Raw genomic sequence first — 19,822 nt, 5'->3', positions numbered from 1 at the left:
CTGCGAGATATCTAAGCTATCCAGACATGAAAATGTGCTCAAACTTGGTTTCTTAAATGATGCCTAGAGGGTTTATCATAACTTCATGGAGTAAGTTCTAACCTTTGAATTTTGCGAACTGTTAATTAGTAAGCTGAGTACTCCACGCTTTCAGTTATCTGATACTGTTATCTCAGAACTCTCATAGCCAAAATTGGATTGTGTCTCCTATGAGTCATTTGCCTTGAAAAGGTCTCTGTTAGCTGAAAATCCAGTGACAAGCCTAGGTGGCAGGTCATGTGTTCTGTCTGGATAAACAGCGCTACACTTCAGAAAGGAATGAATATGAGTAGGAATTCATAAATGACTCATGTTTCAGTCCTGAATGTAATTTCAGAGATTACAGAAAATCTGAAGATGAACTATGTGCTGCCTTGCTTTTGAAAGTTGGAAGGGAAAGTGATTAAAAAGAAAATACCAGAGCCAGTCTTGTGCCTAAGTTAAAGCATGGAAAAAAGACTCGTGTGTATGCAGCAACTCCAGCGTACGTGTGCATTCAACTTCCAGGTGACTGCAGAACTGAAACATTGAGCTTGGGACACTTAATGCTGTATGAAGAAAGGCTTTCACTTGGAATGACTGTCACCTGCTCTGTTGGATTCTTACTTTTCCCTTGTAGCTGAAGAGCAGTAACTTCTCATAGAAAAGGCAGGTTCCTCCTTCTCTGACCCTGGGTGTCGGTCCCTGCCTGTTACTTCAAGTGAGGGAACCGCTAATCCTGTTCCTCAGCTCCATCCTAGTGAGGAAGAGGTTTGTGCAGAGGGTGCACAGAATGTCCCGTGCAAAGACACATAATGCTGACTAAGAACACTGATAGATCACCTTAAAACGAGGACAATATCAATTTCCAGAAAGAAATTCCAAACAAAAAAGTGGATTTAATCCATTTGGTCTGTAATGCAGCATGCTACGAGACCACGGAGATACAAGGTCAGGGTCTGACTTCAGGAAAGAATTTGTTTTGGAACACCCTTAACTTTTCAATGACTACTTACACTCAGATAAATATATGCTTAAATGCTCTCCTGAACAGATGCCTAACAAACTTACACTTTGATCTTACTGTTAATGATGTTTGGTTTATTTGACCCGCAAGCGTGCATTCCATTTGAGCAGGGTTTGACAAAGCAAATTAAATCTTTTCCGACTCCTGGTACTAGTAGCTTCACCTTGTCAATTTCTGTAGTGTATCATTCTCAGTAAAGGTCTGTTCTCCATAGTATGTGCATGATTAATTTCTAATACCCTTACAAGAAGGTTGGCTCATGCTTTGAGAAGAAAGCTCTTTCTTCTTCAAAATCAATTTTTGCTGTTTTGCACCTAATCACTAATTGGATCACTGTGCAGAATTTGATATCAGAGACTTTGGGATTACAGCAATATAGCCTTATTTTATGTTTCCCATTTCCCTGTGTAACAAAGTGATGCCAAACAAAGAGTTAAACCAATTCAGTGTGCTTTATTGCTGTCATGGAACAGAATTGTCCAAACTCTGTTTCCCTGGATTATAGATGGGGTGTTATCTCACTTTATGAGAATATAGTCTGAAGGACTGAAGATGACTACATAAGAAATCTTGAATCTGCTTTTTTGGCTTGTTAGTGTGTTGTCATTTATGTGGCAAGTCATGCAAGGCACAGAAAGGCAGGCAAAATAAGAAAAATACTATTTCCTTAAGTAAATTTTAGATTAAGTAAGATTAAGAGAAAAACATTCTGCAGCTTTTCTACCCTATCAGCAGGGCAATGACTAAAACTACTATCTCCAACATAAGGCATTTTTTAATATATCCAAAGAACAAGAAATGAGGACTGAAAACGTCATGTCAGTTTCCTTGGATTAAAGTCAAAGCTTGAGAAAGACAGGGGCTATTTTCCTTCATAAATTCATGAGACAACTTATACTCTGATTAAGGAAATAAAATCAGAAACAAACAAATCTCAGAAAGAAAAATGATGATACTTACATTAGTGACATATTCAATGTCCTTCCAAATATTACATTCCCTGGGAAAATCTGCCAAATCTAAAAAATTATCCACTACCACTTGGCCAATCAAGTCATGCCTGGAGAATCTGTCAAAGTCATACACAGAGAAATGCAGTTTCCTTGCGTTCAGATCATTGTATGGGACAGAAAATAAAAAAACTTCATCAAATACTGGATTTAGGGTCTTTCTGTGCACTTTAGTCTGGTGTTTTGTTTTCCTATCAGGAAGCAGATATATCTTCACGTATGGATCTGAAGTTCCAGAGAAGTCCTTTGCTGGCAGGTTGGTGGCCTTGTGTATCTTCACTATCAGCTGCTCTAAATCACAATCATATTTCAGAATGAAGTTCAGTTTTCCACATGCCTTGCTGTTGCTCCTCCGGCCGTCGTCTGTGTCCACTGATCTTTGTTTATACAGCTCTGGCTTAATGCGGCCAATCCCCGTCAGTTGCTCCTGCTTCTGAACCTGCTGGATGTTGAAGTCGGGGTTGGAGAGGTTGAGCTGTCTTCGGATTGAATTATGCCTTAAGTGAAAATGAAAGAATTGAAATAGAACATGCCGAAGACGATACAAATCTGTGTGCACACACTGAAGATCCTGTTCTCATTTGACATGTTTTTGTAATGTATGGGAGGGCCAGATGTTTACTCTCATAGAGCGACACAGAATGATACCCTGATACCCAATGTGAGAGCTCTCCTTCTGCATTAGACTGCTCATACCACAGGATTTTCTGTTCCTGTGTCTCAAACTAGTGGCATGCACTCTCCAAACCTGGCCAAAGAAAGTAACAACTGCAAATTTGTGGCCTCTGCAAATCCAGAGGATCGGCCTCACTGGCAAGCATAAAGTGATATGATAATAAATGGTGCTGTTCTTACCAGTTACCATTTTCAACTGATTCCTCTGGATTCATGCCTATGAAAAAAGTTACATTATGTAAACAGCAGCAGGATTGCTGATTTCTGCTAAGTTAAAGCTGGCCAAAGAAGGGTGCTTCTGACATCTCTGCATTTTAATCACTTGTTGATCTCTACAAGTACTTCATTTACAAATGAGCTCTTCTCATTTGAAATGGTTTGTTGACTGCCCCACCAATTGTTTTTTGTTTTTTCTCATACCTGACGTAATGAGCTTTGTGGTACTTTGGCTGAAAAGCTCCTTTAATTTCATTACTCTGAGGAGAGAAAGTTGCTCTTAGCTTCGGTCCAGTGAAATTTATTACCCAGAGTCACTCAGTTATTGTGACTGAATTTTCCACTTCACGAGATGATAACAGAAATCAAATTTGCAAACCCTGTTGGGGTACTGGGATCTTAAAGTTGGATTAGGTAAAATCCTAATCTTGTACGAGTCGGATTCCACTTCTTGTCCTATATATATATGCAACTATCATTCAGTGTACTGGAGTACCATGAGCTGTGGTTGAATGTAGAAGGCAGCACATGGAAAATGCCAGCATGGGATTATTCCAAAGCTATTTATGTTGAATGTAATCAGCAATAGTTCCTCTGCTATCATTGTTCATTCATTGCTTGTAAATATGTTTATGCATGCTTAAAACAGGAACAGCCTCTTACACACTACCCTAATTTTTTCTCTTGTTGCATATCAAAGACATAATTTTATAGCTACACATTAGTCATTTCCATGATAAAATATCATTGTGTCACACAAAAAAATAGTATTATTGCTCAACCCTTCAGCTCCTCATCGCAGTGGGAGGTGCAGCATATCCTGGGGAGGAATAAAAAGGAGGGCACTGGAGAGACAGCTTAGCAAGGATTGTAACAGAGGGCAGGTGCCTGGTCTCTGTGTCCACACCAGAAAGATCCAGCTGGCTAGCCAGATATGCCAGAAAGCAGCAGAAGCAAAGGGGAACAAACTAAGGATACAGTTCAAGGAAGATGGGATCCTCCTGCTCAGTCAAATCAGTATTTTGGAGAAGACCTTGCCAAAAAAGCACGGGACAATGAAAGAGAGGGGTAAAGAGCAAAGCATATATCAGCAAACGGCACAGGGCAGGAGTGGACCTTGGCAAGTCACACCCTTTTGGACAGTGAGCCACTGTAATGTCTGCTGGGGAGAGCCAGACTGGGAACAAAGGCCAGAAGAAAGATCTGCAGAGATTCACAGGAGTAAAGACATTGTCCATGCACTCAGGATGCTGAGTAAATTCTCTTCAGATTGGGACTGCTGCTGCTTCTTGTGAGGTGCCTATGCTGTGCTGACACTGCATTTGTCACTTGATTATCAATTCTGCTGCCCTGCTGTAGCAGAGAAAGCCTGTATCTGACTCAATACTTTCACAATATCGAAGACACATGAGAGCTCTTGGTGTTGGGTGTCAGAAATCTGTTGTTAATGAATCTGATGACATACTTATTTCCCAGCAGTTTGAAAACAGAGCAGCACCAGCCCGGTACCACACTTCTGAACTCTTAGTCCTGAGTTGGAGTTCTGCCTCACCTGAGGTAGGGTGCAAGGTTGGGTATCCATAATTATAGCTTTGACTTCCTGGGAATTACTGAACGGGAATTACTGAACTGGCTGCTAGCTGCTGTCACCTTACCCATGTTCAGGTGTGCCTGCAGGCAAGAGCCTTAGCTAAACAGGCTCTCCCAGATGGTCAGAAAGGAGGCTAGCAAAGAGCAATTGGGCTAGTGCTGCACCTTCTCCAGCTGAAGTGCATCTGCTTCGGCTTAGAGATTTACTGACTTCACATGCTGATCTTTTTTCTCACTGTGTGAAACATAATCCTTTTATCACCTCCCCCTGCACACAATCTCACCTTCCCTCCTTCCTCTTCCCTCCTGTACTGGTTCTCCAGTTCCTCTGGAGAACTCACTGACTTGTTCAGTCATTTTTTCCCCCACAGTCATGACTGGGGCTAAAATCTATGATTTCTAATCCTATTTCTAACTCTTGCAAGTGTTTCATTAGCTTGCCCTACTTTTCTTCTGTGGCTGTTTTAAGAATCTTTGAGGAGAATTTACTGAGTGTTCAGCATGAGAGCTAAGTGCAAATGAATAAGCTTTACAAGCTAAATGTAGGCTGTTCTGGTGCTTTATGGGACACACAGTGCTCTGTATTGTCCAGCTTCTGAGGGAGAGGCACAAATAAGACAGTAGTTGAAAGAAGACTGGAATAGCCTTGTGATCCTGTCCTTTTAATTTAAGAGATCTGTGCACCTCAAGGAATAACTTTTGTGAATTTTTTTTTTAAAAGGCACGTGGCAAGTAAATTATGCATTTTTAATAGATCAGTGTACTGGGTGATGAAGCAGTGCTCTTTTGACTGTATCTCCATTAATATCAGAGAGAAAATGAAGTTACTGACCGATCAGAAGAGGTTGGCTCAGTGATCTGACGATGCATTCGCGCATCGTGCACGCAGTTCTCCTTCGTCCCTGCCTGAGCATCTAATGGAATATCAGGGGAGGTGTGGCTGATCTTCATGGAGGACTCTGGATAGGCTGTAGGCTGTCCCATATAATCCTCACTGTAGTCATGGTCATTGGTCTCTGTATCTGTGTAGTTCAGTGGTTCCTGTTTGTTGTCTTTGCTCCCAAACGGCAGACCACGCTCTCGCCAAGGGATCCAACAAAGCTTCCAGGACACGAACAGAGAGACACCAAACAGAGCAAGACCACAGGCTGTGACAACTAAGGACAGCAAACTTATTGAGATATCTGCAAAGAAAAAAAACACATACATGTCACATATATGGGCTTGCTGGAGCTCTGCATCTCTGAGGCATACAGCATGGGAAGTAAGCATCTCTGGATTGCACATCTACAAAAATTAAATTCTGGTTCCTGCAACAGTCCTATAATAGAAGCACATTAAATGTTCTACTCTTTCCCCCTCCACCCCCACCTCCCCATTAAAAAGAAAATAAATTAAAAAATAATCTTATTCGGAATTCAGTATAAGGCTCATCTCGAGAGGACTCTGGTTATATTTTCCCTCAAAAAGCTGGGTGGCATGAAGTATGAAAAGGGCTGTTCAATTGTTTGAACTCAATTTTCTTCAAAAATAGTGCCTGCAGTACATGTTTTTTTTTTCTTTATTTTCCTTTTATGTAGTGCAGCTTCCTCCACCTCCTTTAGCAGATCTTCCTGTCTTCCAGGGACTGTGTTATACTTACAGAACCATGAACATACACACCCATGCACATCTGTGCTATGCATTTTTTTTAGGTATTCAACCTTGTTTCATTACTTTAGTTCCCTTTCTTCTGATATTAGACTATATTCTTATCTTTGCAAATTGTTTTTGACTATCAATACATGTCTTGCAGTTCATCATTTAGTTTAGGTACCAATATCTCTTCAAAACTGAGATTTTTCTGGTTTTTAACTCCAAAGGCTCTTTTTTCTGTTTCCAAACTTCTGGTATAAATGGAACGTGGAGACAAGTTTCTGCTTTTTGTCCCCACATTCCCACCATTATCCTACTCCATAATCTTATCAACACAAATAAGTTACGACTGGGAGAGGCTTTTTTCTCTGTTTTGCTTTGTTTTAAGTTGCATGTTGGGAAAATGACTCAGTGGAACAGCTGTTTTTATGGTTACAGTGTTTTTGAAATGAGTTTCTCTGTGGATTACACAATACATCATGCCTTAAACAAAATTAGTAAGAACTCTATTTTACTGCCTTAAATTATAAACACAACCTGATCAAAGCAATTTTTCACACTGCATGTAGGTTCAGAATGTCAGGCTGCATCTCTCTAGCTAACAGCTAAACTAAATTTTCAAAGGATGGCATGAGGTTGAAATGTACTCCTCCTACTAGGACAATTATTTAAGAATGACAATTCAGACTAAACAGCCTCAGTCAATTTGGAAAAAAAGAAATGGAAAAAGAAAAAGAAGGATATTTTTCAAAAAAAGTGGACAAGTCAGTACCTCCTGCCTCTGCTCTGAGTCTTGTTCTCATTAGCCCAAACAGATTAGATATCTGCAGAGGGGGGAGCAATGCCACAATCAGTCTCAGACAGGAGCTGTCCAGTTTATTTTGCATGTTGAAAACTAATTTTAAACAATTTTAGCCAGTGTGGCCCTTTCTGTTCTTCTCCCAGTCATATGAAGACAAAGCTCATTAACAGTAGGGACAGCAGAGCAGCTGTTTGGAATTATAGCAAGAGTTTTGGAGCTGAAATTAATTAAAGAAATTCCTCCCATGCATAAAATGCAATCTGGGAGAAAGTGGAATAGTGGTTCTTGATATTTTTTGGAATATTTAATGATAAACAAGTCTGGCAGTGGAGACAGAGCACAACCTCTCTGATTGATTAAAATGCAGAGGAACTGGGATGCAGTAGTGAAAGAAGACCTTCAGATAAAACAATTTGTCTTGGATTCCCTGAAGAAATACATCAAAGGTCTAAAAAAAAGGTCACTTTTTCTAAGAAGTGATTCAAGTAAACTATCCAGCATTGAAAGACATGAGAAATAAGGAGTTGTCCAAACCAGCCATAAGATTATAAGGTGAAAACTGGAGACTGCCCAGTGCCAAGGATTTATGAAGGTGAGGAACAATTTTGAAAGGCAGAACAACAGTTCCTACCTTAAGGATGACTTTAGCAAGGAACACAGTCACCCACAGAATGGACATAGTGAGAAGAAAAGACATGAGACAAAATTAACTACTTTTCATTTGGAGAGTTTGAAGGGCTTTAATAATATACCTCTCCATTTCACAAGGTAAGAACCCTTATCTCACAGCTTACTTTCAGAGAAGCTGGGTAATAAACAGTTCAGGTAACTTGCCAAGTTGCAGGATAAGAAGGAATTACTTTTCATCATCTTGGTTTTACTTCTTTTTCTGACTCCTTAGAAACCATTTTGGTGTGAAATTTTTGTTTCTGAGGGTGGAAAAGGGACAATATTGTATCTGTCTTATTTCTATGAAAAGCTGGGGCTAAAGGGCAGTGCTTTAAGCTTTTCCCTTTCATGGGACAGCACTTTCCAGATACTGCACACCTGGCTGGCAATTTTCAGCAACTGGACAGAGTCAGTGTGAATAGCTGGGGTGAGCACAGACCCAAGTGAAGAGATTTTTGGCTGCATCCTGGAGCTCCTTTTACATTAGCCATTGGTACTGTCACATACTGTATCATTTTTACTCCATCTTTCGAGATGTTTCAGTTTTTCTAAGCCTGTATTCCCATGTCTGTATTCCCATGTGGCAGCAGTACTCATCTGATGCCAGTAATTTCCTCTTTGTAATGAGAGCAGGATAAATCTTTGCTCATTTGTCCTTACAAAACTCAGAGATCTGCAGCAAATGAGGTGTTCCTCAAAAATCCAGCTGATTCTCAATTCACTTTGCTTTCACCAGAATAAGTGTAAGGTGTTTTCCAGAGCACTATATGATGTAAGTCCGAACTGCAACTGTGCACCCAAATGCAGGCTCACACTACAGGCAAGGCTGAGCAGCTTACATGCAGCCGTGGACCTTGGGAGTAGTCAGGAATGGTGCTGAGTATTTCAGAAAGAACAATTTTTTGCAGTCGCATTCCAACATATACATTTAGTGAGCACATTTTGCCACATTTTTGATCATCATCTGTGATGACTTTTGGCATCTGACCAGCTCCATTAGTGGCTAACTAATATATCTACTATCTGTACCTGTTCTGCATTGATGTGAGATCTTGATGTTTTGCAATGGAGAATCTCATGAACACAGGGAAGGCCCCTGTGCCACAGGTACATTGGTTTCTTTCCTGGTGCAACCAGGATGCCAGCCATGTGTTTTGAGGTGGTGATATGTAGTGTGACCTGAGCTCCCAAATTCCAGGATGTCAAAATACCTGGACAGTATTATAGTGTGTTGATGATGGGTAATGTGTCCCATAGAAAGTAAGTCCAGATTGTTTTGTACTTTTGACATGAGTTACAGCAACCTATCAATGCAATTGCATATACATACAGGTAATTTTTATAACCACATCCTCTGCCATGTGTTTCCATACACCAGGAAAGGAAGCCTTCTGATAGAAAGCAAGAATACAGATCTTGAGGGCAGTCCCACATCAGACATTCTCAAGATGAGGGAGCTTCATCTAATCGTTTGTCTGCTGAGACTGTAACTATTGTTAAGAGGACCTGGAAGACATTGCCATCATTTCCATGCAGTTTTAACAACTGAGGTATCAGCTGTTGTTTGCAGTAAGGCCACAGACACACAGGCTCCCTGAATATCTGGCTCAGGGCCTGTCTAATTAATTTTTGACCAGGTTATCATGTTTGAATGCCTTTTACTCTACTGACTTTCAATTTGTTATTAATCTCCTACATTTATCAGCATAATTAGTGCATTTGTTCATTTTTTTGGTAGCAATCACAAGGACAAAACAATGCAGAAATAGCAAGTGAAATAGACTTTTCTACCAATGGATCACATCATCAGTTATAATGGACTAAAAAGATGAGCACGGTGTTTCTGTGACAGATTCTATTACAATCAGTTCCATTGCAGCTTTATAAAAAATTCTCAGTTTGGTTATGGAGTCACTGCTGGTTCTTTTTCAAATTTTTAACTTGAATCTTAAAGTAGGTACATTATACAAAAGAAAAGAAAAATCTCTCTCTTTATGTCAAGAGACTGTATGATGGGAATATAAATTCTCATCTCCTGCTTACCCTTATTAAACAGCATCACAGAATGGTTGGGGAAGGGACCCTCCAGATCACCTAGTTCAACACACTGCTCAAGCAAGGTCACCTACAGCAGGCTGCCCAGGACTGTGCCCAAACAAAACTTCTCCAAGGATGGAGAATCCATAACCTCTGTGGGCAACCAATTCCAATGTTTGACCTCCCTAAAAAAGGCTAATAACATAATTCTGTTTTGGTAGGGATAAGATACTAAGTGGGTAGCATTCTTCAGATCACAATACAAAAATACCAATAAAGCTCTAACTGCATATATAACTGTGTGATGTGCTCTGGGTGATCCTGCTCTGGCAGGGGGGTTGGACTAGATGATCTTTTGAAGTCCCTTCCAACCCCTAAGATTCTGTGAGATTGTACTTTAAAGAAAAAAGAAACAAAATTCTGCCTCTGTTTATATTGCACAGATTTTTAATATAGATCTACAGAACATATGCTTTTATATTGACTTTGAATGAAATCCTAGCTTGTTCCATGTGCTGGTTTGGTCCCGGCACGGTTTTGGGAGCAGGGGAGGGGCCCCAGGTGTGGCTCTTGTAAGAAGCTAAAAGCTCCCCAGGCACAGGTGGCCAAGGCTGGGTCGTTAGAAAGACAATAGATGCACCTTCGCAAGTAACATATGAAAGACCTGTTATTAACACCTGAGCAGCAAGCAGGAGAGAAAGAGCTGTGCTGGGGGGAGCGTCTGGAGGTTGGTGAGGAAGGGGAAGGAGGTGCCCAAGCAGAAGTTTCCCTGCAGCCCATGGGGAGATGGCAGGCTGGCTGTCCATCTGCATGCATGGTGGAAGGTGCCAGGAGGGGCTAATGTGGACTTGCAGCCCAGAGAGTTGGATCTGCAGCTGTGGAAGCCCCCGGGCCAGGAGAGGTGACTGTTCCCGAAGCAGCCTGTGACTCTCTAGGAGGCCCCACAGAGAGAAATTGGGAACAAGGTAATTGGGGCCTGGGAAGAAGGGAGGGTGGTTCTTTGTTGCTGTGTTAGGCCCAAACCACGACATTCCAAAAGAACTTGAGTTAGTGTTGACTTTATACATACATGTTGCATGTTTCTTGTTCTGTATTGCATATGATAAGACTAAAGGTAAATGTTTAATGGTCCCACTCAAATTCTGAAAGTGCAAAATTCCAGGTCTATGACTTGTTTTTGCAAGTAAAAGCAGTTGTGCCTCATGCTCTAAAACTGTGATGCAGAAAACAACAACAAAAAAAGATGTGTGAAATACAGAAACATTAGTGATGGTTTTGTCTGTCCAAATATAAAACAAGGAATGAAATACATATTTTTATGTTTAAGTTATGATTTGAATTGCTAAATATTATACAAGATCAAATAGCTAAATTAGCCAACAACAGGAGAAATTAATTACTACTGCAGATCAATGTATCCAGATACGCAGCTGGAGCCAAAAGGCACAAAGGAAACTATTTGGATTCATCTGACTCCAAAAGATGCAAATAAAACCAAACATATGAAGAAAAAACCCCAACAACCCAGAGTTTGTGATCAACCAGGCATAGGCAGAACATTTGATCAAGGGAACTGCTGATCAATAATATAATTATTTAGGTAATCAAGTTGTTGGTTGCCTGGATGTGATTGGTGTTCCATCAAAGTAATTCCTTTCCCAGCAAACTGCCTGTAAAGTGGTTTAACTTGAAGCTGAAAAATGTTCTACCATAAATCCTAACAGGGAGAGTTCTTTTAACAAGTTCTTACTCAAATAAAAGAAGTCTTCTTTTCTATGCTTATTTACTTTTCTCTTTCTGTTAAAATGGGTATTCAGATACTCCAGCATTATTGTAATACACAGGTTGATCTATTGGGAGAAGTTTGGCTTGCAAGAAGTGAAGTAAATCTTAGTTATTGTTAACTCCTGCAATATAGATCTTTTTAGTCCGATACAAGTAATCTTTTCTCATTTAAAAACCAACAAATTTCAAAAGGCATTAAAGTCAAAGTGCAGTCAAATATACAATGAAAAAATTGTTTGGAAATCAAGTTACTAAACTTTACGGCTTATTGGGACAGATCAGTCAATCTTTATGAATGTGTATCAGTCCAAATTCATTGGTAATTCCAGAGAAAACAATGTTCCTCTGTTCATTTCTTGTTGCTTAAGGGGAGATTTTAAGGAATATGAAGTGGTTAGACATCTAACTTACTGAAAATAATGGAAACATCAAAGCCTGTTGGCTAAATCCTGGCTGTGCCTTTGAAAACCTAAATTGTCTTCCTTCCATTCAAATACATCTTTGGAGGGTTAACCACAATTCAGCCCAGTAATGGTACTGTGAGAGTCACTTTTGTTTTAAGCCTAGAGGACCTTAACTTTTCCAGAGGAGAAATGTTGTTTGGATGAAGTATCCGAAGCAGTTTTAACCTAATACTGCAGTGTAGTTTGGTTTGTGTTTCACAAGTTTTTCTTAATTAACATAGCTGGCACTTGTTCAAGATGAAAGGTGCCTCTTTGCAAAGACTCCTGAGACAAAGGAGTAATTCTCAGCTAATATATTCTTTTCTGAAATGTTCCTGAACAGAGTTAATTATCCTTAATCAAAGACAATTTAGATACTTTCTGGGAAATTCTTTAAAGTAAGGCTGTGGAAAACCAAGGGAATAAATCTCAGATTATATTATTACACATAAATACTCCAACTCTTACCTGTCTGACCTTGAAATTTGTCAATGTGGACCATCAAAACTTAAGTGACATCAGTATCAGGGTTTCATAAAGAAATAGCATTTTCCATGATCTAAAAATGTGTTTGCAACTGGGCTTTGGAACTTTGCCACTACTTGAGGCTGTTACTTGCTTTTAATGACTATGTGTTTTTGCATGTTGTGTGTTGTGAGTGTCAAGACGATGGAGTTAAGCTTTTTTTGGTGACCAGTGATAGGACAAGGAGTAATGGATACAAGTTGGAGCACAGGAGGTTTAAGATGAATATCAGGAAAAATTTTTCTACTGTGAGAGTGACAGAGCACTGGAACAGGCTGCCCAGAGAGGTTGTGGAGTCTCCTTCGCTGGAGACATTCAAAACCCGCCTGGACGCCTTCCTGTGTGATGTACTCTAGGTGACCCTGCTCTGGCAGGGGGGTTGGACTAGATGATCTTTCGAGGTCCCTTCCAACCCCTAGGATTCTATGATTCTATGATTCTACCTTCTAAAGGTAGGGCCTTAGGGTGTGTAAAGCTTAAGACACTGTTTAAGTCCTCTAAGTGACTTGCATATATTTTAATTCCTAAATAGTGTTACAAATTCCAGTTTATAGTTTTTTGTGTGCTTTATCTTAATCTGCTTTGCTTAGGCTACATGTTTGTGTATTGGTTTTTTTTAAGTATTGCTTAAAATTAACTGGATTTCATAAAAGAACTAGATCAATAAAATACAGTCTTAGTACTTCAGCAAGGTAATTATCAATTGGTTTAAATTTACATATGTTCCAAAATTTCAATATGAAATCAGAATTACTAAATGCTATACAAAATACAACAAAAAGATTTGTTTGCTTAGAATATTTTTCCAGCAGAAGTTGCTGCAACATAATTCAAAACTGGCACAAAACTGACATAATAGTTTATTGGCAAGATCACAAAGTTAGACCTCTAAGAAAAAAAAAATTAAAACAAATTGTTCATGGGTATTCATAAACAGGAAAAAAAGGATTCAAAACAACAAAATATTCTTTCCTTTTTTTTTTTTTTTACTTTGTAGCAGCAAGAAGACTGCAGGTTTTCTTATTAAGATGAAAACTTACCTAAAAAAAAATTTTTGTTTGTAATTCAGGTAAGGTGACTTCGTACTGAGTGTATTAATTGCAATCAAAATTGTATATGAGCACAACATTCAGAAATATTTGCTGAAGAAAACTGATCAGTTTCTATCATAAAGCTTAACATCTCTAATCCAGTAAGCAAAACCTGTTCTAAAAAATTTCTACTTGTTTGAACATCAATTTCCTCTTAAAATATTTAGTCTGCATTAAAGCAAATTTCCTTGACAACTTAGATGGCATAATACTCTGCTAGAGTTTGTTAGTGACAAAGAATGTCTTTACTAATCAGACAGCTGGCTGAAGGAGCAGTGATTCTAAAGACACAGTTGAGGGGAGTCATATGTTCAAGAGCTTGCATTTTTCTTTCTGACATCTTGCAGTACTATCTCCTGACAAAAGAATTATACTGTTCCTCTTGTGAAAACTAAAGCTTTCGTTTCCCAAGAAATAGGAATACAGAGAAAGGATAGTAGAAAAGAAAACTTCTCATGACTGTGTATGCAGGACTGTACCAAGTTTTATCCAGGTTTCCATGCCTCAGACTTAATCCTCTTTGGTTGTTACCTTCTCCTTGAAGAAAGACTTTGCACAACTGATGAAACAAGTAAAATTACTGTCTGCATCTGGTCTTGCAATATCCAGCAAAAATTCTGATATAGTATAATCTGAAAAAAAAATAATCCATAACTAATAGCAGAAGAGAGGTTTTAAAGTTTTAAAGACACCATGCCAGACATGGGGATGGCTTGAACAGCTCCATCACATCTGTTAGGCACAATCACTACATTTCCAGGAGAGGAAATGTAGCTGGAGCAACCAAATATAAAATTCTGAAATATGTTTATAACTTGTTAGCTATAAAGAGTAGCTGGTGATATGTTGAGTGAGAAGTACATTTTGGGTATTCACTTATACTGCAAATTGACCACTGCAATATATGACCACTAAGGATTTTCTTTTTCTTGTAGGATCATTCACAAACTGAACTGAATTACTAATTAATACATTGCAAATGTTTATCCTGGTTATTTTTAGGAGATGGAAAGTAGTAGTTCGTAGCGTTCTTGGGGAATCTGACTTTTCATCTAGTCATAGAAAGTCACTAGTCATGCTTGGCAAATACTGAGTATGTTCCCTCACTGGAAGAAGGAAAGGTTTTAATAGAGAAATTAAGATGAAGGATGGATATAGAAGAACTACACTTTCCAGGAGAAATTTTTGGACAAATTGCATCTGCTAGGAAGTATGAAACTTTCAAGATTTGTGAACATTGTCATGAATAAGCCATGAGAGCCCACATTAATCTTGAATGCTATGACCGTATGAATAATAATGAAGAGAAATTGCCATTTATTTCTGCAACTTACAGCCAGTTGCAGGAAGTCCCCAGGTTATGAAGGAAGAGCAAACAGCCCCTTACAACCATGCCAATGAGCTTTAAATTCCATTATAGTTCTTGAAAGCCTGGTAAGCTGCAATAAATAGTGAAGAAGCATTTGAGAGCACTAAAAGAAATGACAGAGCAGCATTTCATTTCCCACTTGTATAAAACTGTCCAGCAAAACTGTACCAAAGTGTTCAAAACAACAGAGACAAGTTAGAAAAAGAATAAAGAAATAGCAACATTTCCTTCAAATTTTTAACAAATCCCTTTTAATTTTCATCCCTTTTAGGGCACAGTCTTTTCAGGGGAAGAACAAGCAAAAGCAAAAACCAGTACTTACCGAAACATTTTTTAAAAATACTTTCTTTTGGTGGGAAAATTTGTGGAATTGTATTTAAAGGACCATGGGAAATGTGGACAGATCACTGGAGGGTTTAAGTGGCACTTTGGGCTTTAGTAAAATTTAAATTTCACATTGATATCTAAAGTCATGGATATGTAAACATATAGAGATATGTACACATCTGTAATCTAATGAACATGATGCAATATTATGAAAAAATAAGTCTAGTGGAAACCATTAGCCTTTCTAACTTTCAATGACCTAAAAAAAGTTTATGTATTTTTGAACCTTATTTCTGAACGTTGGGTTTTTTTTAAGCAAATATATGTGTAAGAAATAAGAAGACAACATTACTCTCTGGGCAATTTATGTAGAATAGAAGTGCAGGGTTCTCTTGAAAGTCAGGCTGCTTTGAATGGAAATGAGGTCAATTATTTCATTAGCTTCCTTTTCAGAATAAACTACTCCAAGCCAGTATTGTGGGAGCTTGGTACATCACCGTGGTTCAATATTTACAATCCTTGCTTTACATTTAAGGAAGAGCATTTCTGTACACTGGCAGATCATAAAAAGGTTGCAAGGACTGTTGAAACCTCACAGGGGACTTCAGGAAAGTTGCCTACATAAATTGACGTGGGTAAAGAGGAATTTTATTTCTTATCTTGACCTTCACGAGCCAAAGGGGATGAGATTTTTTGCTTCCTTTTTTGTTGTTGTTGTTTTGGGTTTGTTTTTTTGTTTGCTTATGTTTTGTTTTTCTTTTTCCCCTGAATGATTGCACTCTCATCTCTACATAGTATCCAGAATAGAAAGATAGTTTACAATACTACAAAACTGCCCTGGTTAGAACTTCTTCATGGAAATTGATTGTCCTAGATTGTTACAGAAAAGTAAACTATGACATATCACTAGCATCTTAAACTGATTAAAATATTTTTTTAGGAGAGAGCTATTGGCACAAAGGGAAATAAAGGCAGTTTTGAAAGCATTTACTTTTCTCAGATGAAGATGCACTGTAATGCTCACACTGGTTGGTTGTTGTTTGTTTTTTTAAGTATTTCAGAAAATGAGCCACAGTGGATATATTGTGTACCTGCGTGAACTTAGGGTTCCCATTTTATAAAATGAAGCTTTTTAGTTTGATCTGTATGTATTAGGGTGTGATGGAAGTTGTACTGTCAGGGATTTTACTACTAGGTATGATAATGAAATAGTAATTTACAATCAGATAAAGTTTACTATGAATTTCCTGTTAGGAAAAAAAAAAAGGTCTATACTTCTTTCCCAACCACACTCCTCATCATCTCCAAAGAGCAAAAGAAACAAGTCCAAGGCTTCTACAGACTGTTAGTAGTGGGTAATTCTGGAAATCCCATCTGTCTAAAATACTCTCTAAGAGAAAACTATAGAATGGATATGAAAATGGATAGAGAAAGTTAAGAGCAGAAAATAAAGAGAAATCTAAAGTGAAAGAGCTTGAAAATGTAACAGCTAAATAATAGAATTGAGAAACAGATTTGATAAAAAAAGTTCAGACTTCTACTTTTTCATTTCTAGGAAGTGATTATTTTAAAGCTGAGATGCTCTTGGAAGCCTTCCTAATTTTGGCAAATCCAAATTCAAAGGAGAACTTCAACTTGCTTATTTTTGCAAAGAATATACTAAATAATGAATACTTTGTGTAAGAATCAAATGTATCCTATTTCTGATTTCCTGGGTTTAATTTCACAGTTGTGCAAGACATTCCTTATGTTAAAAGGAATCTGTAAAAAGAACTAGTAGCAACAACTCTTTGAAGTTTTCTTATGAACTACACAATTTCATGTTGTACTTAGTTGTGAATATAAAATTGACACTGGAGAGCTTGAGGGGTTTTTTCTTCTTGTATTTAACTAGTCTTATGGAGAGGAAAGCTGATACACTGTAATTATGACCAACAAAGCAAATATTAAACACCATGTACCAGAGACAGGTGCCCTATCATCCCAGATAAATGGACCTATCCTGATCAATATTTGTTAGTGAGAAGAAAGCAGTGGAGTCTAGCCCTGTTGTTCAGTGAGTGTTCCCAAACTGCAATCTGGGTTACAGAAATGCATGCAGTCAGGTTTTGGTATTGAGATGGTTTGTAATAACCTTCATGCCCAACAGTTACTTTCTGGAAAGTCTGTTGGTATTTTTACTGCATATCATGCAGAAGGCATCCAAGTATGTGGCTTTCTGACTGGCAGGCAGCTTGCTGTGCTACAGTTGACTGTAGAGATACATCCAGGGTGAAGATAATATATTAATGTGCCTTTCCTTGAGTAAAATGGGGCAGTTATACAGGAGAAATGTGGCCCTACTACATGGTTACTGTGAAAGGTCACGAGTTTTTGAGAACCTGTTGGGTTCATAAGGAAGAAAAATCTTTAGAAGGAACAAAGATGAAAGCTTGATATAACCTTATGTGCTGTTAAATTTGCCAGTCCCAGTTGTACTTTCCTGACAAGAATATCCATAGCCATGTACTATAGAAATAATCAGATTATAATATAAGTGCCAAAGAACAGTATTAATAACTAATTCATTAAGGCTAGACATCTTGGCAGCTGTTGAGATTAAGATGTTTCAGCTTTTCTGCAAAAACAGCTTACTTTTGCCCTTACACCTATATGAAAGGCCTGCTGAGTCAGAAGTTAATGTGTTTTTCATGCATCTTGACATAAAGGTCAAGATACTAAGCATTGCAGGGTTTTAAGGCTGATGGTAACTTAACACATTAGCTTTGCCTCTGTCTGGAGAATTCAAAAGCTGCAAGGGGCCTCATGGTGCATTTTGCACCTAAGGAAAGCAAGAAGTGTTTTTATTTTGATATTTAAGAAATACTGTGAGCCTTTTTGCACAAGTAAGGAAACACTGGCTTAGGAACACCAGAGACTCACTGAAAGGATCAGAAGTTCTTACGTTTCATACAAGAAGTCATTTAGAGCAATGACTGCCTGTTGAACTCTTATTTACCACTATCAATCACACTGTGAAGTGTGTTACTTCAATGCATCTAAAAATCTTAAGCAATTAAAAAATTAAGTTACTATTTTTAAAATGTTCTAAATGTTTTGATCTATTTCCCTCAATGACAATGAACAGGAGTGGTTCCTACATCCTGTTTTCCAAACACTGCAGACTCAGCCTGATGGCTCCACAGGAATTTACACTGGTTTGTGTGTCTCCTTTGCATTTTCTTCTTTTTCTCACCCCTCATTCCATCTCTCCCCTTTGACATACACACTCACACATGCAAATCCCAAGTCTAAGATAAACCAGCGTGGGTAGAAATCTAAGATTCTGAACTATGTATTAGATTCATAGAAAGTGACCACTGACATAAGCTTAGTAAGTGATGTTGCCTCTAAGGCTTTGGTGTTTTTAAAAATTACTGAATTCTGATGAGTAAAATAAATATTGAGGCTGACAGCAACTCTCAGATCTGTAAGAATGGAGCCACAGTTTGCTGGAGGGACCTCAGTCAGTTTCAACTGAGTTGTGATGAGTTGTGTGAGAAAGCATTGCCAAAGGCAGGCTTGCCCATCATACAGGCACTGAGTCACCATCCCTGGAGGTACTGAAACGATGTGTAGATGTGGTGCTTAGGGACATGGTTTAGTAGTGGCAGTGTAAGGTTATTGGTTGGACTTGATGATCTTAAGGGTCTTCCAACCTAAATGATTCTATTCTGTGAAGAAGTCTTCAGTTGATGACTCATCACAGTGACCTTAGAATTATAAAAATAAATCCTCTCTGCACCTAAGATACCCTGATTTTTACTAGCAGCTAGATGCAGGCTTACTGTATGCCCAGGAGTGTAATTATTTAGGAGTGATTAAGATAAGGGGTTATCTGACACCTTTCTTGTCCAAATGTTCAGACTACTTCTCTGATGCACGATGTATTCATAATTACTGTCCATCAACTAACAGCATCCCTTCTGCCCTCTCTGATGACAGGAAGGTCCATTCAAAATAAATATTTTTCTCCAGTAATTTAAAATATTACAGGAATGGGGAAAAGAAAGCACTAAAATTTTGCATGTACTTTCTCTGAGTGCCTGGACACATACAGTTAAAACAACTGGGAGAAAATCTAAATCTGAAAAATGTTAATGGAATATACACAGTGCAACAAATGTGTTTGGAAACCCTAGTAAGACCACATATTGTGTCTAGTTCTGGGCTCCCCAGTTCAACAGGGGCAGGGATATGCTGGAAGGAGTCCAGGGGAGGGCTAGAAGGATAAGGGGCTGGAACATCTGTTGTATGAGGAAAGGCTGAGAGACCTGGGACTGTTTAGTCCTGAGAAAAGAAGGCTGAGAGTGGACCTTATTAATGTCTACAAATATCTGAAGGGTGGATGTCAAAAGTGGGCCAGTCTCTTTTCAGTGATGCCCTGTGATAGGATGAGGGGAACTGGCACCAAGCTACAACACAGGAAGTTCCACCTCAACATGAGGAAAAACTTTCCTGTGAGGGTGACAGAGCCCTGGGACAGGCTGCCCAGAGAGGCTGTGGAGTCTCCTTCGTTGGAGACTTTCAAGACCTGTCTGGACACAGTCCTGTGTGATCTGCC

The 19,822-nt window shown here is 38.7% G+C and overlaps 1 protein-coding gene across 4 annotated transcripts in view; it reads right to left on the bottom strand.

Moving 5' to 3' along the window:
• SYT9 (synaptotagmin 9) overlaps positions 1–19,822 on the bottom strand; it is a 67,556-nt gene that overhangs the window by 27,743 nt on the left and 19,991 nt on the right. For all 4 annotated transcript variants that reach the window (XM_051622216.1, XM_051622214.1, XM_051622215.1 and 1 more), the window contains exons 2-3: positions 5,369–5,720; positions 2,006–2,552 (exon numbers count right to left, since the gene is read on the bottom strand). In XM_051622216.1, coding sequence (XP_051478176.1) covers positions 2,006–2,552; positions 5,369–5,720 — 899 coding nt within the window. The remainder of the gene's footprint in view (positions 1–2,005; positions 2,553–5,368; positions 5,721–19,822) is intronic.

This window comes from Apus apus, chromosome 5 (assembly GCF_020740795.1).
Source record: "Apus apus isolate bApuApu2 chromosome 5, bApuApu2.pri.cur, whole genome shotgun sequence".
Taxonomy (NCBI): domain Eukaryota; kingdom Metazoa; phylum Chordata; class Aves; order Apodiformes; family Apodidae; genus Apus; species Apus apus.
Note: the sequence above shows the minus strand (reverse complement) of the source record. Positions and strands in the feature narration are given on the sequence as shown.